The 25,287-nt window shown below is 51.6% G+C and overlaps 1 protein-coding gene across 1 annotated transcript in view; it reads left to right on the forward strand.

The window, feature by feature from the left end:
* Window positions 1–25,287, forward strand: part of LOC119978323 — a 492,194-nt gene that overhangs the window by 116,342 nt on the left and 350,565 nt on the right. The window contains exon 3 of the mRNA XM_038819870.1: window positions 24,729–24,761. Within this exon, the coding sequence (XP_038675798.1) occupies window positions 24,729–24,761 (33 nt within the window). The remainder of the gene's footprint in view (window positions 1–24,728; window positions 24,762–25,287) is intronic.

The following is a 25,287-nucleotide window of genomic DNA, read 5'->3' on the forward strand; positions in this document are numbered from 1 at the left end:
ACTTTGAAGAACACTGGTCTGGAGTACTGATTAAGTCAGTTGTCTTGCTCACTCTCCGAGCCAGCTGATAGGACTCACTGATTTCCACCTTCAGAGGTTCACCCTGCAACGGCCACAATACTAATACCTCATCCCCAACCTAGAAGGTTCGGGGCATAGCTTGTTTGCCCGCCCACAGTTTCCTTCTGGCTCCAGAAATCTTTAAATGCTCCCAGGCTACCTAACAGGCTTATGTGAGTCTTCCCAGAAATGTAGACACGTAATCCTACATTGATGAATGTCCTCTGGTTTCAGAAACCTCTCCCTCATCAATTTTTTTAATAAATGTTTTTTATTGGGTTTTCAAGCATAGTGGGCGCAATTCTCCGCACTCACGACGGTGCGGAGAATAGCGGGGTTCGTAAAATTTTACGGCCACGCTAGTCTGACGCCCTCCCGCTATTCTCCCCCCCCCCCCACGCCCGACTCCCGATACGAATCGCTGCCGCCGTTTTTATACGGCCAGCAGCGATTCTCAGCTGGCCGATGGGCCGAGTTCCAAGCCCTTTACGGCTGTTTTTACGAACGGCAAACACACCTGGTCTGGCCGTTCGTAAAAACGGCCGTAAAGTGCCGATTTTTAAAACCATGGCACCGATTGGCACGGCAGTACCACGGCCGTGCCAAGGGTGCCATGGGCCCGCGATCGGTGGGCACCGATTGCGGGCAGCGGGTCCGATACCCGCGCACTCTTTGTCCTTCCGCCGCCCCGCTGTATCACTTCGCGGGGCGGCTGAGGGGCATCCCGGCCCGCGCATGCGCGGGTTTCGCGCAAATGCGCGATGACGTCATCCGCGCATGCGCAGGTTGGAGTCTTCCAATCCGCGCATGCGCGGCTGACGTCATGTGATGCGTCAGCCGGCGCAAACTCTGGCAAGCGGGCTTAACGAAATTCGTTAAGCCCGCGATGCCGGAGTTTACGGCGGCGGCATGCTAGCCCCGACCGGGGACCAGAATCGGTTCCCGGTCGGGGAGGGGGAGGCTGGCGTCAAACCCGCCCGGATTTGACGCCAGCCTTACGATTTCTCCCTCTCTGGGAGAATCGCGCCCAGTATATTTACAGGTGTACACTATTACGGGTCAGGGTTCAGAGAACCCCAAAGCAGAACAAAGAACAATAACAGCACAGGAACAGGCCCTTCGGCTCTCCAAGCCTGCGCCGATCCAGATCCTCTAACTAAAACTGTCGCCTATTTTCTAAGGATCTCTATCCCTCTGCTCCCTGCCCATTCATATATCTTTCTGGATACATCTTAAATTACGCTATCGTGCCCGCCTCTACCACCTCCGCCGGCAATTCGTTCCAGGCATCCACCACCCTCTGCGTAAAGAACTTTCCACGCATATCTCCCTTAAACTTTTCCCCTCCCATCTTGAACTCGTGACCCCTAGTAATTGAGTCCCCCACTCTGGGAAAAAGCTTCTTGCTATCCACCCGTTTACACCTCTCATGGTTTTGTAGACCTCAATGAGGTCCCCCCTCAACCTCAGTCTTTCTAATGAAAGTAATCCTTTTTAAAAAAAAATAATTTTTATTAAAGTTTTCACAAAATATCAACAACAAAAATATAATGTACAAAATGCAAAAAATGTAAAGGAAACTCAGTAACACCTGCCCAAACACATAGCAAATATATACACCCAGACAGAACCTTGAATATATAAAAACAAAACTGAAATAAAACTCTTCCCCCCCCCCCCCCCCCCCCCCCCCCCCCCAAGGGTTGCTGCTGCCACTGATGGTTGTCTACCGTTCTGCCAGAAAGTCTAGGAACGGTTGCCACCACTTGAAAAACCCCTGTACCGACCCCCTCAAAGCAAATTTCACCCTTTCCAATTTGATAAACCCCGCCATGTCATTGATCCAGGCCTCAACGTTTGGGGGCCTCGCATCCCTCCACTGAAGAAGACCGGCCTCTTTCGCCTCCTGCACTCCCGGCTCCTCTGCAACCCCAAATATTGCGAACCCCCAGCCTGGTTTGACCCTGGACCCTACCACCCTCGACACCGTCCTCGCTACGCCCTTCCAAAATTCCTCCAGTGCTGGGCATGCCCAGAACATATGGGTGTGGTTTGCTGTGCTCCATGAGCACCTAACACACCTGTCCTCACCCTCAAAAAACCGGCTCATCCTTGTCCCGGTCATGTGTGCCCTGTGCAGCACCTGGTATATTGTCGAAATCTTCCCCTCTCCAACCCACACCCCCGAGAGCACCCTATCCTGTACCATGCATGGTGGCAGCAGTGGAAATCTCACCACTTGCCGCCTAACAAACGCCCTACCTGTAGGTACTTAAAGGCGTTTCCCGGGGGGAGCCTGTACCTCTCCTCCAGCTCACCCAGACTCGTGAACTTCCTATCCACGAATAGGTCCCCCAACCTCCTTATCCCTGCCCTGTGCCACCCTGCAAACCCTCCATCTAGCCTCCCCGGGACAAACCGATGGTTTCCGCATATCTGGGTCCACACCGAGGCCCCCAACTCCTACCTGTGCCACCTCCACTGCCCCCAGATTTTGAGGGTAGTTGCTACCACCGGGCTCGTGGAATACCTCTTTGGAGGGAGCGGCAGCGGCGCCGTTGCCAGCGCCTCCAGACTCGTACCCTCAGAAGATGCCATTTCCAGCCTCTTCCATACCTCCCCCTCCCCCTCCAGCACCCACTTGCGCACCATCGCCACATTAGCGGCTCAGTAGTATCCACAGAGATTGGGCAGTGCCAGCCCCCCCATCCCTGCTCCGCTCCAGGAATACTCTTCTCACCCTCGGAGTCCCACGTGCCCATGCAAACCCCGTTATATTCCTATTGACCCGTCTAAAAAAGGCCTTCGGGATAAAAATGGGGGTTACTGAAACAGAAACAAAAACCTCGGTAGCACCGTCATCTTCACTGACTGCACCCTACCTGCCAGAGACAGCGGTAGAGCATCCCACCTCTTGAACTCCTCCTCCATCTGCTCCGCCAGCTTCGCGAAATTAAGTCTATGCAAGGCCCCCCAGCTCCTGGCCACCTCGACCCCCAAATATTTAAAGCTCCTCTCCGTCCTTTTTAGTGGGAGCTCACCAATCTCCCTCTCCTGGTCTCCTGGGTGAACCACGAACAGCTCGCTCTTCCCCATGTTGAGCTTATACCCTGAAAATTCCCCGAACTTCCTGAGGATCCTCATTACCTCCGGCAACCCCCCCACTGGGTCCGCGACATAAAGTAGCAGGTCGTCCGCATAGAGCGATACCCTATGCTCCTCCCCGCCCCGTACCAGCCCCCTCCAGTTCCTCGACACCCTCAGTGCCACAGCCAGGTGTTCAATCGCCACTGCAAAGAGCAGGGGGGACAGGGGACACCCCTGCCTCGTCCCTCGATACAGCCGAAAGTACTCAGACTTCCTCTTGTTCGTGGCCACACTCGCCACTGGGGCCTCATATAACAACCTGACCCACCTAATGAACCCCTCCCCAAACCCGAACCTCTTCAGCACCTCCCACAAGTACCCCCACTCTACCCGATCAAAGGCCTTCTCGGCGTCCATTGCCGCCACTATCTCTGCCTCCTCCTCACTTGCCGGCATAATAATGACGTTCAGGAGCCTCCGCACACTCGCATTCAATTTCCTCCCCTTCACGAACCCCGTCTGGTCTTCGTGAATGACCTGCGGTACACAACCCTCAATTCTCGAGACTTAAGACCTTCACCAGCACCTTAGCATCCACATTTAACAGTGAAATCGGCCTGCAAGATGCACACTGCAGGGGGTCCTTGTCCCGCTTCAGGATCAGGGAAATAAGTGCCCTCGACATCGTCGGGGGCAAAGCCCCACCCTCCCGTGCCTCATTGAAGGTCCTAACCAACAACGGGCCCAGCAAATCCACATACTTTTTGTAAAATTCAGCCGGGAAACCATCCGGCCCCGGTGCCTTCCCCCCTGCATGCTCCCTATCCTTTTTGCCGGCTCCTCCAGCCCAATCGGAAGCCCCAAACCCACCACCAGTCCCTCCTCCATCTTCGGGAACCTCAGTTGGTCCAGAAAGCGGCCCATTCCTCCCTACTCCTGTGGGAGCTCGGACCGATACAGTTCCTCATAAAAGTCCCTGAAGACGCCATTGATGTCAACCCCACTTCGCGCCACACTTCCCCTCCTGTCCTTAACTCCCCCAATCTCCCTAACTGCACCCGCTTCCGAAGCCAATGCGCCAGCATCCGGCTTGCCTTTTCCCCATACTCATAGGTCGCCCCCTGGGCCTTTCTCCACTGCGCCTCCGCCTTCCTGGTGGTCAACAGGTCGAATTCGGCCTGGAGGCTACGCCTCTCCCTCAACAGTCCCTCCTCCGGCTCCTCCGCGTACCTCCTGTCCACCCTCACCATCTACCCCACCAGCCTCTCCCTCTCCCTCTGCCCTCTCCTCTCCTTATGGGCCCTAATGGAGATTAGCTCTCCCCTGACCACCTCCCAGACCGTCCCCACTCGAACCTCCCCGTTGTCGTTAACCTCCAGGTATCTCCCTATGCTGCTGCGAACCCGCTCGCTCACCTCATCTGCCAACAGTCCCACATCCAAGCGTCACAGCGGGCGCTGGTCTCTCTCCTCCCCCAGCTCCAAGTCTACCCAATGCGGGGCATGATCTGAAATAGCTATCGCCGAGTACTCAGTATCCCCATCCCTTGTGATCAGCGCCCGGTTCATAACGAAAAAATCGATCCGGGAATAGGCCTTATGAACATGTGAGAAGAATGAGAATTCCCTAGCACTCGGCCTTGCAAATCTCCAAGGATCTACCCCTCCCATCTGGTCCATAAACCCCCTCAGTACTGTAGCCGCCGCCGGCCTCCTGCCCGTCCTGGATCTGGAGCGATCCAGTGTCGGATCCAACACCGTGTTGAAGTCTCCCCCCATTATTAGGCCCCCCACTTCCAGGTCCGGGATTCGGTCTAGCATGCGCCGCATAAAACCCGCATCGTCCCAGTTCGTGGCGTAAACATTAACCAGCACCACCCTCTCCCCTTGCAACTTACCACTTACCATTACGTACCTACCGCCATTATCTGCCACAATGCTCGACGCCTCGAACAAGACCCTCTTTCCTACCAGAATCGGCACCTCCCTGTTTTTTGCATCTAGCCCTGAATGGAACACCTGGCCTACCCACCCCTTCCTCAATCTTACCTGGTCCGCCACCTTCAGGTGCGTCTCCTGGAGCATGGCCACATCGGCCTTCAACACCTTCAGGTGCGCAAACACCCGGTCCCGCTTCATCGCCCTATTCGGTCCCCTTACGTTCCAGGTTATCAGCCGGACCAGGGGGCTGCCCGCCCACCTCCCCTGCCGACTAGCCATAACCCCTCCGCTGCCAGCCATGCGCCCACACCCCACACTCGGCCCGTTCCCCACGGCGACAGGATCCCGTCCCGACCCCCTGCACGAGCTCCATCTCCCCCTTGACCATACCAGCAGTAACCCGGTCCCCCCCCCCCGGCTAGGACCCTTCCTAGCTGCGTTGCTCCCCCCATTGCACTCCCGCAAGTCAGCTAACTCCTGCTGACCCCGGCCGCTCCCGCCCCTCCTTCGACTCCTCCCCTTGTGGGACGTCCCCTTCCTCTCCGTTGCCCATCCACAGGGTCCCCGTCTCCCCCTTCATCCCAAGCGCGGGAAAACGCCCGCGCTTCCCCGCTCTGGCACCGCCCCTTCCAGCCTTCAGCCTGGGAAAAGAGCCCGCGCTTTCCACCTGCCTGGCCCCGCCTCCTCTGCTGCAACTCCTATTCACAGGCCCAGTCCTCTCACCCCCACCCCGGGCCTTCCCCTCCCCCATGGGGGCCCCGTCCCCCCTACCGACTCTCCACCCCCACTCCATTTATTTGCTTCCCTTCACTAACCCACCCGACGGATCTAACCAAATCAGTGCCCCACTCACCCCCACCATCCACCCTAAATCGGGAAAAAACAAGAACAGAGAACGAACAAAAAGACCCCCAACTCGAAGTGTAACACAACCTCAGCACCTTGACCATCCCAATGCACGGCCCCACCACCCCAACCCTGAGTTTGTGTCCAACTTCTTGGCCTGAACAAAGGCCCACGCCTCCTCCGGGGACTCGAAATAATGATGCCGGTCCTTGTAGGTGACCCACAGACGTGCCGGCTGCAACATGCTGAACTTCACTCCCTTCCTGTGCAGCACCGCCTTCGTCCGGTTGTACCCGGCCCGCTTCTTTCCCACCTCCGCACTCCAATCCTGATCAATTCGAACCTCCGCATCCTCCCACCTGCCGCTCCACTCTCTCTTGGCCCACCTGAGGACACACTCCCGATCAGCGAATCGGTGAAACCGCACCAGCACCGCCTGCGGCGGCTCGTTAGCCTTGGGCCTCCTCACCAGCACTCTATGGGCCCCTTCCAGCTCCAGTGGCCCCTGAAAGGACCCTGCTCCCATCAGTGAGTTTAACATAGTGACCACATAGGCCCCGCACGTCCGACCCCTCCAGCCCCTCCGGGAGGCCCAGGATCTGCAGATTCTTCTGCCTCGACCGATTCTCCATCTCCTCGAACCGCTCCTGCCATTTCTTGTGGAGCGCCTCATGCGACTCCACCTTTACCGCTAGGCCCAAGATCTCGTCTTCGTGCTCCGAAACCTTCTGCCGGACCTTACGGATCGCCACCCCCTGGGCCACCTGGGTCTCCAGCAACTTATCAATGGAAGCCTTCATCGGCCCCAGCAGGTCCGCTTTAAGCTCCCTGAAGCAGCGTTGGAGAGTCTCCTGTTGCTCCTCCGCCCACAGTATCCACGCTGCTTGGTCTCCGCCCGCCGCCATCTTGCTTTTCTTCCCTCGCACTTTCTTTGGCTTCACCACCACTTTTTTAGTCGCCCCGCTTCTGGTCCAAGCCATACACTGTCGGGGGAATGCTGCAAAATCTTTCCCATACGGGGAAACGTTGAGTAATTGCCGTTGGGGGCCCTGAAAAGAGCCTAAAAGTCCGTTCTAAGCGGGAGCTGCCGAACATGCGACTTAGCTCTGCATAGCCGCAACCGGATGTCACCCTAATGAAAGTAATCCTAATCTACTCAACCTCTCTTCATAGCTCACGCCCTCCATACCAGGCAACATCCTGGTGAACCTCCTCTGCACCTTCTCCAAAGGAGCCACATCCTTTTGGTAATGTGGCGACCAGACCTGTACGCAGTATTCCAAATGTGGCCGAACCAAAGTCTTATACAACTGTAACATGACCTGCCAACTCTTGTACTCAATACCCCTTCCGATGAAGGAAAGCATGCCGTATGCCTTCTTGACCACTCTATCGACCTCCGCAGCCACCTTCAGGGGACAATGGACCTGAACACCCAGATCTCTGTGTACATCAATTTTCCCCAGGGCTTTTTCACTCACCGTATAGTTCGCTCTTGAATTTGATCTTCCAAAATGCATCACCTCGCATTTGCCCGGATTGAACTCCATCTGCCATTTCTCCACCCAACTATCCAATCTATCTATCTGTCATGGTGTTCACCTGACCCATAACTTTAAATAGATTTTGGTTATGGGGAGCACAAGGGTCCACTTTACTGGTGTGATGCAACAGAGAACTAAAAGTATTTTAAAACAAAAACAATGTTTTTTCTATGAATCCAGTTAACAATTTATAATCACACAATAAACAGTTTATCAACTACCAACCCTGAAACCCCCTGTAAAAAGATATACTACTCTATAGGTAAACCTTAAGATCTTTCCAAACAACATCCATAAGTTAAAATCTTTTTAAACAAAACAGCAGGTTTAAATTCTCTACAGAAACAGGTATTTGAAATCATCAATGAGCTGAAGACAATCTTCAGCAATAGAGAGAGAGATCATTACACAGCTGCTTGCTTTGAATGCAGCTCTCCAAATCTGAAAACGAAACCAAAAACGCACTGCAGCTCCCAGCTCAAAACAAAAATGAAAGACAGATGGCCCAGCTCCACCCACACACTGACATCACTGCAGCTTTTTGATAAACACTCATTTCTTAAAGGTACATCCACCCGACAACACAAAGAAAAGAAAAATGAGAAGATGATACAAACATGACAAAAACAACAATGCTATATAGTTAGCAAAAACATGTAAATAACAAGTAAAGAAAAACTAAGTGTGGGGAGGTAAAAACTGGGGAAGTGTATGTACATTGCGGTACTGGAGAGACAATTGCAGGATACCTGTATACATGTCTTGTGGATTCTTCCATTTTTTTTCAGACAAAGAGAAAACATACAACACAAGTAATACAAAATAGATCTGGATGGGGGAAGGAGGGGGGGGGGGGGGCGCCCTGGGTGGCGCCCCCTCATGTTGCTTGCTTCTCCCGGTCGGTTTTCACTTGTTGTTGTGCGTTTTCCTCTGCTTCTGCCTTTCGTCGTTTCTTCCTCCTGTACTTTCTTACTCTCTGTTGCTGTGTTTGTCATGGTCATTGTCATTTCCTGTGCTCTCCTTCCAGTTTGTGTTCCCTCGTCCTCCCCACAAAGAACAAAGAAAAGTACAGCACAGGAACAGGCCCTTCGGCCCTCCAAGCCTGCGCCGACCATACTGCCTGTCTAAACTAAAACCTTCTACATTTCCGGGGTCCGTATCCCTCTATTCCCATCCTATTCATGTATTTATCAAGAAGCCCCTTAAACGTCACTATCGTCCCTGCTTCCACCACCTCCTACGGTAGCGAGTTCCAGACACCCACTACCCTCTGTGTAAAAAACTTGGCTCGTACATCTCCTCTCAACCTTGCCCCTTGCATCGTAAACCTATGCCCCCTTGTAATTGACCCCTCTACCCTGGGAAAAAGTCTCTAACCATCGACTCTGTCTATGCCCCTCATAATTTTGTAGACCTCTATCAGGTCGCCCCTCAACCTCCGTTGTTCCAGTGAGAACAAACCGAGTTTACTCAACCGCTCCTCATAGCTAATGCCCTCTATACCAGGCGACATCTTGGTAAATCTCTTCTGCACCCTCTCTAAAGCCTCCACATCCTTCTCGTAGTGTGGGGACTAGAATTGAACACTGTACTCTAAGTGTGTCCTAACTAAGGTTCTATACAGCTGCAACGTGACTTGCCAATTTTTATACTCAATCCCCCGGCCAATGAAGGCAAGCATGCCATATGCGTTCTTGACTACCTTCTCCACCTCCGTTGCCCCTTTCAGCGACCTGTCGACCTGTAAACCCAGATCTCTCTGACTGTCAATCCTCTTGAGGGCTCTACCATTCACTGTATATTCCCTACCTGTATTAGATCTTCCAAAATGCATTACCTCACATTTGTCCGGTTAAATTCCATCTGCCATCTGGTTAGCACGGTAGCATGGTGGTTAGCATAAATGCTTCACAGCTCCAGGGTCCCAGGTTCGATTCCCGGCTGGGTCACTGTCTGTGCGGAGTCTGCACGTCCTCCCCGTGTGTGCGTGGGTTTACTCCGGGTGCTCCGGTTTCCTCCCACAGTCCAAAGATGTGCAGGTTAGGTGGATTGGCCATGCTAAATTGCCCGTAGTGTCCTAAAAAAAAAAAGTAAGGTTAGGGGGGGGGGGGGGGTTGCTGGGTTACGGGTATAGGGTGGATACGTGGGTTTGAGTAGGGTGATCATGGCTCGGCACAACATTGAGGGCCAAAGGGCCTGTTCTGTGCTGTACTGTTCTATGTTCTATCTCTCCGCCCAAGTCTCCAAACGATCTAAATCCTGCTGTATCCTCTGACAGTCCTCATTGCTATCTGCAATTCCACCAACCTTTGTGTCATCCGCAAACTTACTAATCAGACCAATTACATTTTCCTCCAAATCATTTATATACACTACGAACATCAAACGTCCCGGCATTGATCCTGCGGAACACCACTCATCACAGCCCTCCAATCAGAAAAGCACCTTTCCATTGCCACTCTCTGCCTTCTATGACCTAGCCAGTTCTGTATCCATCTTGCCATCTCTGATCCCGTGTGACTTCACCTTTTGTACCAGTCTGCCATGAGGGACCTTGTCAGAGGCCTTACTGAAGTCCATATAGACAACATCCACTGCCGTACCTGCATCAACCACCTTTGTGACCTCCTCGGAAAACTCTATGAAGTTAGTGAGACGCGACCTCCCCTTCACAAAACAGTGCTGCCTCTCACTAATACGTCCACTTGCTTCTAAATGGGAGTAGATCCTGTCTCGAAGAATTCTCTCCAGTAATTTCCCTACCACTGACGTAAGGCTCACCGGCCTGTAGTTCCCTGGATTATCCTTGCTCCCCTTCTTAAACAAAGGAACAACATTGGCTATTCTCCAGTCCTCCAGGACATCACCTGAAGACAGTGAGGAATCCCCCCCCCCCCCCCCCTTCCCGGTTCCCCTCTGTTGTTCTTTGTCTCTTGTCTTTCCTTCTTCCCCCTACCCCTGCCCTACTCCAGCCCTCTCCCTCACTGCAGTTCACCTTTCTTTACTATTGAGTTTAGCTACCCTCTTTTGCACTGCTCCCCACCCCCTCCGGGCCCTTCCCCCCTTCCTTCTCTTTTCTCTTGTTTTGGCTTCTTTACCCCGGCTCTTGGCTACTTGATTATTTATCCGGCTGTTCGTTGCCACAAACAGGTCCCGGATCAGTTGGGTGAATGGCTCCCATGTTCTGAAGAAGCCATCGTCCGAGCCAGGGTGCCAAGTTCGATTCCCCGCTGGGTCACTGTTTGTGCGGAGTCTGCACGTTCTCCCGTATCTGTGTGGGTTTCCTCTGGGTGCTCCGGTTTCCTCCTACAGCCCAAAGACGTGCAGGTTAGGTGGATTGGCCATGATAAAAAAATTGCCCTTAGTGACCAAAAAGGTTAGGAGGGGTGATTGGGTTACGGAGATAGGGTGGAAGTGAGGGCTTAAGTGGGTCCGTGTAGACTCGATGGGCCGAATGGCCTCCTTCTGCACCATATGTTCTATGACCCTCGGAGGACAAATTTGATTTTCTCCATTAAGAGAGATTCTGATAGGATGGACAGCCAGTCTGCAGCTTTGGATGGTGCTGACCGCCAGCTGAGTAGGATTGTACGGCAGGTGATCAGGGAGATAAAGGCAAGGGCGTCCGCCCTCCTCCCCATGAATAGATCTGCCTGGTCTGATACCCTGAAGATGGCCACTTTTGGGCACGGCTCCACCCTCACCCCTACCATTTTGAACGTTGCATCGAAAAAGGCTGTTCAGTACCCAACGAGTCTGGGCAGGACCAGAACATGTGGGCGTGGTTGGCCGGGCCCCCTTGGTACCATTCACATCTGCCCTCCACCTCCGGGAAGAACCTACTCATTCGGGTTCTTGTTAAGTGGGCCCTATGTTCCACCTTTAGTTGCGTTAGGTTGAGTCTTGCGCACGCGGAGGTGTAGTTGACCCTATGCTGTGCTTCACTCCAGAGTTCCCACCCTACTTCGAAGTCTTCCTCCCATTTCTTTGTCGTTGCGTTCAGTACAGTGTCAGCCCTCTCTACCAGTCGTTCGTACATGTCACTACAGTTTCCTTTACCTAGAATGTTTGCGTCAAATAACTCCTCTAGTAGTGTCTGTCGTGATAGTTGTGGGTACGTCCATGTTTCCTTCCAGTGGAACGTTTTAAGCTGAAGGTCCTTGATTCAGCCCCTTACTCATTCTGTTGTCGCCTCCCAGTGGTAGAATTGTAGGTTTGGGAGGTCTAGTTTTCCCCTGGTCTTTGTTTTCTGTAGGATTTTCTTTGGGATCCTAGCATTCCCCCCCCCCCCCCCCCCCCCCCCCCCCCCCCGAACAGAGGTGGTTGGGCAGTATGTTCGTTATGATCGTCTGCACTCTCCCCGCGAGAGACAGAGTGGGAGTATGTTCCATCTTTGCTGGTCCTTTTTGACTTCCACTGTTAGACTGGACAGGTTCCATTTGTGGATCCCCATCCAGTCATGAGTGATTTGGATCCACAGGTAGCGGAATTTTGTGTCGAGCTTGTTTGAACGGCAGTCCCACTAGTGCTGCCCCTCCCCCTTGTGGGTACCACTGGGAAGATCTCGCTTTTGCTCATGTTGAGTTTGTAGTCCTGGAAGCACTGTTTTTCCCACCACAAAGAAGTCAATCCTGGTATATATGATGTGTACTGGGGAGAAGAAGCAGAACTCCTCCCCTGGATGGGTGAACCTCCAAGGGTCCAGTGCGGTGAACCCCTTCCCGGGAGTCACCGACTTGCTTCTCCCTCGCCCACTCTCTATGGTTACTGCCCATCCTTTCCCCGTCTTACCCTGCACTCCTCTCGCTTGCCACTTTGTTTTCTCTTCTCCGCTCCGCTCGTTCTTTCGTACGAGGCCATGGTTTCCTACCTGAAGCAGTCTCTTGGGTAGTGGTTTGCTTTTTGTCGTTCAGAGTGTGTTTTATGAGGGGGGGGGGGGTGCTATCCCCCTTGTCGGCCCATCGGCATTCTGTTGTAATTTGCCGAGGGCCCCTTATTGTTTCCCCTGCTGTCGCTCTTCCAGCCTACAGTCCTCGACAAACTTGTTTGCCTCGTCGGGGGGCTGTGAAGAAATGTTTTTGTCTTGATGTGTGACCCAGAGCCAAAGGTACCAGCATACCAAAGTGTGTGCCGTTCTTATAGAGGGCTGCTTTTGCCTTGTTGAACTCAGCCTGTTTCCTGACCAAGTCTGCCACAATGTCTTGGTATATCCTACTACTATGTCCTTCCCAGTGGCAGTGTTATGGGAGCGGCGTTTTCAGAACCCCAAAACGTATCATGGAGTTCAACCAGCCTCTCCCTTTAATGGATTGTTGCTTTTGAAGCACACGGCTTGTTCCCCAGGTGTGGTCTTACAATTATGGACACGTGGGTTTTTAAGCACAAAACAATGTTTATTCCATGAACTCAAATTAACCTTTTAAAATAAACATTGGGTCTCTTAACACCCCTTACTTCAAAGGTAACCCCGATAATAATACAACACTAAATAATCCCTCAAAATGTTCCTACAAACCTCCAAAAGACTTAACACCTTTAAACAGAAACACATCAGGTTAAAGACATTACTTTTATGAGTTGAAATCACCCAAATGATTCAGAGAAAGTCTTTTCTGGCAGAGATCACCGCAGATCCAGCTTACAGCAAACACAGACACATCCAACTCTTTTCCTCAAAACTGGCTTTTCCTTTCAAACAGCTCACAGCAAATCAGCCAGGCACTTTTCAGCTGCTCTCCCAAAACTGAAACCAAAGCACTGCAAAATGGCTGAGCTAAAAACCGAGCTGCACCCACACTCTGACATCACTTCAGTAATATGAGCTGCACCATTTCTTAAAGATACATTGCTTAAACATCCATTTCTTAAAGATACTCTCACATGACAGCAGTTCTTGGTCTGCCTGGCCCAGTGCAGGATTCTTTCCCGGTCTTGGCACCGGTGCAGTTAGGCTATTACTGCCCCCGGTTGCTCTCCGGCTTTGGGTTTCAGGCGCAGCGACCGGTGTGCCGTGTCCATTTCTGGTGGGTTGGGGAAAACTTCCCTCCCCACTAAGTTGCCCAGCATCTTGGCCACGTATACCATGGGGTCCCTGCCTTCGATCCCCTCCAGTAGGCCCACAATCCGCACGTTTTGCTTTCTCGAGCGGTTCTCTTGATCTTCCACTTTGCCCTTTAGACTCCCCTGCGTCGTGACCAATCTCGCCACCTCCTTTTCTCGTGCCATGATCCGATCGCTCTTGTCTGTTGCGGCCTTTTGGCACCGCTGTCCACATCGCGGCCTCACTGTCTGCTTTTACCTTAGCCGTTATATCTTGCTGGTTCTACGTCAGCGCCTCGGTGAAGGATGCCTTCCAGTTCCACCCTGGTACAGGAGGAATTTGCTCCTGTCTGTCCTGCCCTTTTCGTTTTGGCGAAACTTACGCTCTGCCTCCTCGTGTGCCGGTTGGTTCGTCTGAGTGTGGTCACCCCTGGCCCCTTCTTCTCCTAGTGTCTGTTCTGCTTCTAGCTTAGTTTCCTTCAGGCATTTTTGCTTATAATCCCGTACTTTCTTCCTTCCTCTGTCCTATTAACGTTGGGGAATGGATTGTGCGTCTTTTTGGCGAATTATGTTGAAAAGTGGCTGTTTTTCGGGTCCACGGGAGGAGAGGCACCTAACGTGCGACTGCTCAGAACATCATCATCACTGGAAGTCTCCTTCATCAATTTTAACGGACCACACATTTCATGGCCATAAACCAACACAAATGGAATAAACCTGGTAGATTCGTTCGGAGAACCTCTGGAGGCAAACAATCAAAAAGTCCACTCCTTTGTTCCAATCTCTTGGATATTCATGGCAATCGGTCCTAATTATGGTCTTCAGAGTCTGCTGATACCTCTCCAAAGTTGCCTGAGTTTGTGAATGATAGGCGGTTGCTTTTAACTGTTTGATACCCAAACCACAAATTATTAGAACCCTGGTCGGATTGTACTTCTAAGGGTAGACCATAGCGTGCGGAAAAACTGCGTCAAGTTTTCCACTACTATCTTGGTTGTGATGGTTCGCAACGGTATAGCTTCCGGAAAATGAGTAGTCAGATCCATGACTGTAAGAATGTTCTGATGCCCTGCCTTCGTTTTAGTCACCGATCCTACGCAATCTACTAATACCCCACTAAATGGTTCTTCAGACAATTAGATGGGTATTAATGATATGGGTTTACCTATTACCTGATAAGTATGACAGGTTCTATGAAATTGCAATACATTCCTGGCCAGGAAAAATGCCTGTTAACTGAGGCTTTTCCAAATTCCCAGATGTCCTGCCAGTGGTATTTCATGCACTATCCACAATACTTCCCTACGCAACTTGGGCGGAAGCACTATCTGATGAACAACTGTCCATTCCTCATCTGGGTCTATGAGGATGTCTCCACTACCTCATGAGAACTCCGTTTATAATGTAGCCGCACTCTGGTACCACCCCAGCCTCAAGTTCTATGATAGCTGACTGTGTCAATCTCTACATCTCTGGACCTCAATCAAGGCAGTCCTGCCAAATACTTCATTGGAAATAGCCTCATTCTCAAGGATAGTTTTGGCTACTCCATCTTCTGATTGTGGTGTGACTTTAATCTCTGGTTGTGAACCTTGTTAGGCCATCCTCCTGGTCACCACACACAAGGGAAAAATCTCTGGAAATTGTTCTTGCACCTGTTCTATCTCCTTATCTCTGTAATCATGGGTGAAGCTACAGCCATTCCCCAAAAGTCAGTCTATTCCGTCCACTGGTAACTTCTTAACCACCCCTACCACCACTGGACCTGACTCTAGATCACACTCCAATCGTACTTTATACAATGGTACTGGGATATAATCTCCATTTATCCCATTCACCAATACCTAATCTTTCACTGAGCTTTTTGGAGGGATAACCAAATCCTTCTCCCGTAAAAGAGTTTGAATAGCACCTGTGTCTCTTATAATACAGTAAGAAGTCTTACAACACCAGGTTAAAGTCCAACAGGTTTGATTCAAACACGAGCTATCGGAGCGCAGCTCCTTCCTCAGGTGAACCTCCTCACCTGAGGAAGGAGCTGCGCTCCGAAAGCTCGTGTTTGAATCAAACCTGTTGGACTTTAACCTGGTGTTGTAAGACTTCTTACTGTGCTCACCCCAGTCCAACGCCGGCATCTCCACATCATCTCTTATAATAGTTATTGGTTTGGCGACATCAGTTGAGGAAAAGGGGGTGATCTTCCCCTTAGACACAAACCTCGCATCTCTCTCATCTACTTCATTCCTCACACTTCCCACAGCAGTGTTTGCCTCAGGTCCCCTAAGTCCAGTTGAAGCTACAATCTGCCCTGTAGTATTCTCCACTTTTGATCCCTTTTTGGAATCCTCCTTATGAACCCCCACCAGTCCCATCGGCTTTCCTTGAAACTTCCAAAATGCTGAACGGAGGTGTCCCACCTTGTTACAATGGTAACAGCTAGGCATCTGAGTCTCACCTCCACCCTCAGTACCTTCCTCTTGGTCTGAGGAGGAGATCCTAGAGCATTGCCAACTATTCATTCTTTCCTTGGTTTCCTGCCTACCTTTCACTCTCCCACTTCTTATCCTTTTCAAAATTATGGGGGTGACGGAACAAAGGTTTAAATTTATGGATTAGCTCATAATTGTCAGCCATATTTGCTGCCTGCCGAGCACTCTTCATCCTCTAGTCTTCAATATTGGTTCTTATTATAGAAAGTAGGGAATCCTTAAATTCCCTGAAGAGAAGGACCTCTCTCAAGGCGTCGTAGGCAGTTGCAACTCCCAATGTTCGTACCCATCTGCTGAAATTGTTTTGCTTAACTGTTTCGAATTTGGCATACGTTTGTCCTGATTATGTCCTTAAATTCTGAAACTTACGCCTGTATGCATCTGGAACATATTCATATGCACCCAGAATAGCGTTTTTTACCTTGTAATAATTCTTAGACACCTGTTCTGACAGGGAGGTATAAACTTCCTGTGCCTGCTCTGTCAATTTACTCTGCATGGGCAATGTCCAATTTTCTCTTGACCACTCCATTTGGGTTGCTATTTTCTCAAAATCCCAAAAAACCTTTCTAGCTCCTTCCCTTCGAATTTTGGGAGGGCCTGTATAAATTTAAACATATCTCCTCTGCGTTCCGCTGTAAGCATAAGCTCCCCTCTAATTTATGGTAGCTCCCCTCCATTTCATAATGCCTCAATCCGGAACTCTCTCTCTCTATTTTGCTTTTTCCTCCTTCTCTAATTACAACCTCTTAATTTCCATCTCCATTTTTTGCTGCATCTCCATTTCTTTTTCTTTTTCCTTTTCTTTATGCTTGATCTCCATTTCTTTTTCTATTCTTTTTAATTTTCCTTCATGCTCGAACTGCAGCTGAACCCTCCAGCTGAATTACAAATTACTACATATTTCATGTTTGTTCTTATTCTAAGTGAGCAGTAATTGTGTTTAAACTTACAAAGCTGGTGACTGTAATTTTTGGATAGCCAAGGACCAAATATTTTGGGTATCTTTATAAGAATTATTGGTTAATTCACTTGTGTTGTGACTCTGGGACGGGTGGGGCTGGAACTAACCACGCACTTGCCCAGGGTGTTGTAACATTACGGTCACATTGAGGGAATAGACCAACTTTCTGTTCTGGTGCATTGCAAAACTGGCATGAGATGTTCACAAAGCAAAGTGCATGGAGTCAATGGCTCCTCACCATGGGGAAGCCGTGCAAAATCCAATGCTTTGGTCTGCCAATTGAAACTATCCCTCTTTGAATAGAGAGCCTTGGTTTCCCCAAAGCCCCCCACATATAGCAGTGGACTGTAAACTGGAGATATTGCTAATTTGTCCAGCAATAACATGGAAGGAGAGACCTGCATAAATGTTCATAGCCATTGTTACCTTCACAGCCATTGACAATGCAGCCATTACCTGCTCAGAGATTTGCGGTGCGGCCACATCAGTTGTCAGATTTTGGTCACAACATCAGTGGCAAAATCAATGTGCCCATATTTGGGAACTTGAGTTTGTCCTTGTTCTTGAAGGTATTCTTATGCATTTGATCATAGCTGGAGTATAATTTGCAATAGCTTCTTTTCTTGCTTCCACTCATTACCTCTGGCCTTCCCCAAGGATCTGTCCTTGCCTTCCTCCTATTTCTCATACGCATGGTGCCTTGGTGACATTATCCGAAATACAGCAATAGTTTTCACAGATTGAATGATGACACCGTACTGTCTCTCACCAGCACCTCTCGCAATATACCACAGTTACTAAACTCAGTTCAGCATCATTCTACAAATTTACCAATATTTATTGAAGTTCTATAATTGTTATCCAAGTTACTGATGTAAAACAGTGGTTTAATTAGCAATCACTGGGGTGCCCATTCAACAAATTCCATCCCCACCCCAGAAAATCTTGTTTACCAAAAACTGCCGTTTTCCCCTTCATCTAATTTCTTATCAATCGTGAAGCAGGATTTGCCCGTTGCCAGTTTGCTGACAGCTTTTTGTCTGGTGATGTCCTTATGATTGGCCGTTCACTTCCTGCTATTTCTTCCTCAACCTAGTCATATTCTTCATGTACTAATTATTAATCACTGGTGATTCATTTTCTTTCAGTCTTCTCTAGGCTGCATCTTGACGAGACATAGTGTTTATGTCATCCTTTACGAATATCTGGGATGTAATCATTTAAAATATTTACTCATTGCTACTTGTCCTCTGTTTCACGTTTGCAGCATTAATGGGTGGTATTCTCCCCTCCCCTCCCGCCCACCGGGTGGGAGAATCGCCGGGGCGCCGCGCGAATCGTGCCACGCCGCCCTGACCCCCGCATGCGATTCCCCCACCCCTCCGAAACCAGCCCCGCGCGAATCGCGCCGGGCTCCTCGGAGAATCGCCGCTAACGGCGAGCGGCGATTCTCCGGCCCGAATAGGCCGAGCGGCCGCTCCGACACGACAGGGTCCCGCCAGCGCCGTCCACCCCTGGTCACTGCTGGCGGGAACTCTGCGGGAACACTTGGGGAGGGGGGGGGGGCCTGTGGAAGGGGTGGGGGGGGTGGGGAGGGGGCGTTCCTTCACCGGGGTGGGGGGGGGGGCTCCGAAGGGATCTGGCTCGCGGTCGGGGCCCACCGATCGACGGGCCGGCTTTCCCCCCCCCTTGGGCCTACAGTCCGCCGCGGCTGGCCCCTGAACACCCACGCCATGTTGCGTCAGGGCCGGTGCGTGTAAGAAATTCCCCACGCAGGATGGCGCAGCCCAACTGTGCATGCGCAGGATTGAGCTGCCCCAACTGCGCACGCGCGGGTTGGCGCGACGCCCATTTGGCACCGTGTAAGGAAGCTGGAGTGGCATGAACCGCTCCAGCGCCGTGCTGGCCCCCTGTGGGGGCCAGAATAGATCATGCCAGGGCCCTGTTAGCGCCGTCGTGAAACGCGACGGCGTTCATGATGGCGCAGGCACTTATTCCGCGGAGTGGAGAATCGCCCCCAATAAATCTCAATTGGACTCCCCTCTTAATACTGAAGAGCTGAAAAAGTTTCTTACTGCCATGCTTTGCCTCTGCAGCTATGTCCTTCACTTTGCCTGCCTGACATCATTTTTTTTAAAGAAAATATTTCATTGAAGCATTTGTAATTTTCACAATTTAACATGTTGACATTTCTAAAACAACTGCGCGGGTCGACGGACCAAATACCCCCTAAAAGAACAACAAACAATAAACCACGGTCCCCACTTCACCCGCCCTGTCCCCAATTACCCGTATACTGAGTTCCCTGTCCTTATTCAACATTGCCATGCCTCTTGTTTTACAAACCCCCCCCCCTTTTCCCTTTTCCCCCGATGCAAGATCAATTGTACAAAGGCTAAGGTTGGAAACAACTGTAGCTTTATTGCAGTAAGATGTGTTACCTCCCCCAGCAGCTGGTGAAATGGCTGCTGAATAGAGGACACGCTCCTCCTACTGGGCGGAGTCAGCAGGCAGAGGCTACCGGCGAACCTGTAGTACAGGTCCAACCTTACATCACCTAATACAGGTGTAACAGTGGTTTACCACATTCACCCCCTGTTAAAAATGAGTCCGGCGGGGGTGGTGGCCTGGGGGTGGGGGGGGGGGGGGGAGTTAACAAAATGTCCTTTGAAAGTCTGGTGCCTGTTAGAGATTCAACCGGTCTGCTGCCTTGACGTTCTGCTGGGAGCGACGTAGTGGTGGCGGCGATGTCGATGCTGGCGATGTTGATGCTGGCCTGATGTTGGATGACTCCGGGAGTGTGCCGAAATCCTCTTCATCCTCTGGCGTGGGCAGGGGAAGGAGGGTTGGTCTTGGTGGGGTTAATGTTGGGAGCGCCGGGGGAGTGGAGGGTGGCGCCGGGCCGGAGAAGTGTGTATGGGTGGAACCTGCTGGTGCCAGGTTCCGGAGGGAAGCAGTATCTTGCCGCCGTCGGGGTATGCCACATAAGCATACTGGGAGTTGGCATGGAGCAAGTGCACCCTATCCACCAACAAGTCCGCCTTGTGGAGTTGGACGTGCCGACGGAGCAGGACTGGTCCTGGAGCTGCGAGCCAAGTGGGGAGCGACACCCCGGATGTGGACTTCCTGGGGAAGGCAAAAAGACGTTCATGGGGTGTGTTATTCGTAGCGGTGCACAGTAGTGACCGGATGGAGTGTAGTGCATCAGGGAGGACCTCCTGCCAGCGAGAGGCTGGGAGGTTCCTGGACCATAGGGCCAGTTGGAGTGCCCTCCATACCGTCCCGTTCTCCCTCTCTACCTGCCCGTTTCCCCGGGGATTATAGCTGGTCGTCCTGCTGAAGGCGATACCCCTGCTGAGCAGGAACTGACGCAGCTTATCACTCATGAATGAGGGTCCCCTGTCACTGTGGATGCAGGTGGGGAAACCGAACAGAGCGTAGGTTGTGTTGAGTGCTTTGATGACGGTGGCAGACGTCATATCGGGGCATGGGATGGCGAAGGGGAATCTGGAGTACTCATCGACCACACTGAGAATATATGTGTTTCGGTTGGTGGAGGGGAGGGGCCCTTTGAAATCCACGCTGAGGCGTTCAAAGGGGCGGGAGGCCTTCACCAGGCGTGCATGGTCCGGCAGGTAGAAGTGCGGCTTGCACTCCGCACAGACCTGGCAGTCCCTGGTGACTGTCCGTACTTCCTTGACGGAGTAGGGCAGATTGCGAGCCTTGACAATATGGTAAAATCGTGTGACCCCCGGGTGACAAAGGCTGTCATGTGGGGCCCGGAGTCGGTCTACTTGTGCGCTGGCACATGTACCTCGGGATAGGGGGTCTGGGGCCTCGTTGAGTTTGCCGGGGTGATACAAAATCTCGTCATTATAGGTGGAGAGCTCGATTCTCCACCGCAAGATTTTATTGTTTTTGATCTTGCCCCGCTGCGTGTTGTTAAACATGAAGGCTACCACTCTCAGTGAGGAGAGTGAATCTCCTGCTGGCCAGGTAATGCTTCCAATGCCGCACAGCTTCAACAATAGCTTGGGCCTCTTTTTCGCCGGACGAGTGCCGAATTTCTGAGGCATGAAGGGTGCGGGAAAAGAACGCCACGGGTCTGCCTGCCTGATTGAGGGTGGCGGCAAGTGCGACGTCTGATGCGTCGCTTTCTACTTGGAAATGCACTGTCTCGTCTACTGCGTGCACCCCGGCCGTGGCTATATCAGCTCTGATACGGGCAAAGGCCTGTTGTGCCTCGGCCGTAAGGGAAAAGTGGATGGACTGAATGAGTGGGCGGGCCTTGTGCACATAGTTGGGGACCCACTGGGCGTAGTAGGAGAAGAACCCCAGGCAGCGTTTGAGGGCCTTGGGGCAGTGGGGGAGAGGAAGCTCCATGAGGGGGCGCATGCGGTCGGGATCGGACCCCAGAACTCCGTTCTGGACCACATAGCCGAGGATGGCTAAGCGGGTTGTGCTGAACACGCACTTCTCCTTGTTGTAGGTGAGGTTGAGGAGAATGGCGGTGTGGAGGAATTTGGCAAGGTTGGTATCATGTTCCTGCTGATCGTGGCCGCAGATGGTGACGTTGTCTAGGTACGGGAAGGTGGCCCGCAAACTGTACCGGTCGACCATTCGGTCCATCTCCCTTTGGAAGACTGAGACCCTGTTAGTGACGCCGAAGGGAACCCTGAGGAAGTGGTAGAGACGACCGTCCGCCTCGAAGGCAGTGTAGGGACGGTCCGATTTACGGATGAGGAGCTGGTGGTAGGCGGATTTCAGGTCAATCGTTGAGAAGACCCGGTACTGTGCAATCTGATTGACCATATCAGATATGCAAGGGAGGGGGTACGCATCGAGCTGCGTGTACCGGTTGATGGTCTGGCTGTAGTCCACGACCATTCTGTGTTTCTCCCCAGTTTTAATGACTATCACTTGGGCTCTCCAGGGGCTTTTGTTGGCCTCGATGAGGCCTTCCCGAAGCAACCGCTGGACCTCGGACCTGATGAAGGTCTTGTCCTGGGTGCTGTACCGTCTGCTCCTGGTGGCGACGGGCTTGCAATCTGCAGTCAGATTGGCAAAGAGCGAGGGAGGGTCAACCTTGAGGGTCGTGAGGCCGCAAACGGTGAGGGGAGGTAGGGGTCCGCCGAATTTGAGGGTGAGGCTCTGGAGGTTACATTGGAAGTCCAGGCCCAGTAAAAGTGTCGCACAGAGGTTGGGGAGAATGTACAGGCGGAAACGGTTGAATTTAACGCCCTGTACGGTGAGTTTGACCAGCCAATCGGGACAGAGTGGGATCCGGAGGCCAGGGAGATCCGCTGGTTGGTGGGATGGACCGCGAGGGAGCAGCGCCTTACTGTGTCCGGATAGATTAAGCTGTCTGTGCTCCCGGAGTCGTTTAGGCAGGAGGTCGCTTGGCCGTTGATAAGCACCGTCGTAGAAGCGGTGGTCAGGTTGCGAGGACGGGATTGGTCGAGCGTCATGGAGGCGAGTAGCGGGCGATCGACCGAAGGGTCCGATGAGTCCGATGAGTAGCGGCAGCGACCTGGGTCCCGTGGTCCAGTTCCGAGGGGAAGACAAAATGGTGGCGTCTGGAGTACCTGCGGGGCAGAAGATGGCGGCGCCCAGGCAGCGCACATTGCGGGGGTGGGGCAAGATGGCGGCGACCGTGGAGCGCACGTTGTGGGGCATGGAAAGATGGTGGCGACCATGGAACGCACATGGAGTCGGAGGATGAAGATGGCGGCGCCCATGGTGCGCACATGGCGGGGGCGGCGAAAGATGGCGGCACACACTGATCGCACGTGGAGTCGGGGAAGGAAGATGGCCGCCCACTGATCGCACTTGGCTCCTGGGAGCAGCGGACAGCAGGGCCCATTGCGCGATCGGCTGAGGCGAGGGGGAGAGTTCGGGCGCCATAGCGGCAACTGCGCGGGCCTGACACACCGCTGCAAAGTGGCCTTTCTTGCCACAGGATTTTCAGGTTGCGGTGCGGGCCTGGCAGCGCTGGCGGGGTTGCTTCTCCTGACCGCAGAAGTAGCAGCGGGGAGCCCCAGGGTGCGCTGTGCGGCGAGCAGCGCAGGCATAATGCGCGGGAGCGGCCCCAGTCGGGGGGGGTCGGTTGCGGGGTCCACGAGGTGTAGGATGGGTGGGACGCGCGGCGGGCGGGGTAGAATTGCACATTACGGGAAGCGGCCGTCATTGAGAGCGCTAAAGTCTTTGTTGCCACAAGGTCGAGAGCGGCCCCTTTCAGCAGTCGTTGCCGGATGGGGTCCAATGCAATACCCGTCACAAAGGCATTCCGTATGAGGAGATTCGAATGTTCCATGGCCGAAACGGCCTGGCAGTCGCAGTCCCGTACTAGAGTGATATGGGCCCGCCAGAAGTCCTCAATCGACTCACCCGGTTGCTGAATGCGAGTAGCGAGTACTTGTCTTGCAAACAGAGTGTTCGTCGACTGGGCATATTTCTCTTTGAGAAGTTCCATGGCCCGGGCGTAGTAAGGCGCGTCCAGTATCAGCAGGAACACGCTGGAGCTTAACCTTGAGTACAAGAGTTGGACCTTCCGATGGTGTAGGGTCCGCTGAGGTGATGTAGGCCTCGAAAACAGCCAGACAGTGGTTAAAGTCTTTCCTGGCGTGCGGTGACTGTGGATCCAGCTGCAGGCGATCAGGCTTAATTCTGATGTACATGATGTTGGAAAATCTCACGGTAATAAATTGTGGCGCTAACAATTGCACACAAAGACTCGAATCGGTACAAGAGAGGCTTTATTACCGTGAGATGCTATTCATTCGGCTGCAGCTGTAGAATGGCATCTCAGGGAAACGTATGAATATTTATACTGCTCCCTGTGGGCGGAGCTAGCCGGCAGGGGCTTACCGGAAAACCTGTAATACAGGTACTGTCGTACATCCCCTAATGCAAGCACACACATATATATACAGTGGTAGATCACCACAGACTTTGAAAAAAGAAAAGCAGTCTCGGAAGGACCGCCATCTTCACCATCTGAACCCTCCTGCCAACGTCAGAGGGAGTATGTCCCACCTGCGAAACTCCCTTCTCATTTGATCCACTGCTTTGCCCAAATTTAACTTGTGAAGCTGCCCCCAATCCTTGACCACTTCTCCAGGTACCTAAAACTCCTCCCAACCTCTTTAAAAGGTAGCTCCTTCAGTCTTCTTTCCTGCCCCTGTGCCTGGATAACGAACATCTCGCTCTTTCCCATATTTAACTTATAGCCTGAAAATCGCCCAAATTCTCTTAATACCCCCATGATTTTGGTAAAATTTGTTTACTTTGCTCATTTAAATGTTGTTGTTTCCTCATAATATTGATCAATATTCAACTTCAGTTTGTTTGAAGGATGCATCCAATTGAAGAATTGAAAAGAGATATTTGCACATTTCAATTGAGATTGTTTTGGTTTCTATAATTTATGTTCTGAAGCAACTGCATTGTTCTTAGTGACATTTTAAAATATTTGTTCTGTTATATTTCACAATAATGTTTTGAATATTTTAACAGTTCAATAAATAAAAAATAGTATACAGTTGCCTTTTATCCAAGATGTTAATAAACTCCACAAAAGTGTCAGCAATGAATGAGACAATAGGATTTTAATGACATGATAGCGAGACAATAAAGGTGGTGATTTTTACCACTGGCAATTAGGATTTAAGCCAATAAAATTGATATTTACTGAATTACTGGTCAGTTAGTTTTTACCTGTATACATCATCTCACAATCTATTCTATTTCTTTTTTGTAGTTTCAGGCAAATTTCCCAAAGGTACATCAGCAGGTAATCATAATTTCAACAATTATTTATGGTTAACATAGAACATAGAACCAGTACAGCACAGAACAGGCCCTTCGGCCCTCGATGTTGTGCCGAGCCATGAGCACCCTACTCAAACCCACGTATCCACCCTATACCCGTAACCCAATAACCCCCCCTTAACCTTACTTTTTAGGACACTACGGGCAATTTAGCATGGCCAATCCACCTAACCCGCACATCTTTGGACTGTGGGAGGAAACCGGAGCACCCGGAGGAAACCCACGCACACACGGGGAGGACGTGCAGACTCCGCACAGTCAGTGATCCAGCCGGGAATCGAACCTGGGACCCTGGAGCTGTGAAGCATTTATGCTAACCACCATGCTACCGTGCTGCCCCAAATACAATTAGCTTGCAGAGATCTCAGTTCAAACAAGTAGCACAAAGGAAAAGGTTCAAATTTTTGCATTCAAGTGACTCTCCACAAAAGTTGACAAGTTGTCAATAGGCACCGTTAAGTAGCAGTGATCATGACATGATTTTGTTT

Source organism: Scyliorhinus canicula, chromosome 1 (assembly GCF_902713615.1).
Source record: "Scyliorhinus canicula chromosome 1, sScyCan1.1, whole genome shotgun sequence".
NCBI lineage: Eukaryota > Metazoa > Chordata > Chondrichthyes > Carcharhiniformes > Scyliorhinidae > Scyliorhinus > Scyliorhinus canicula.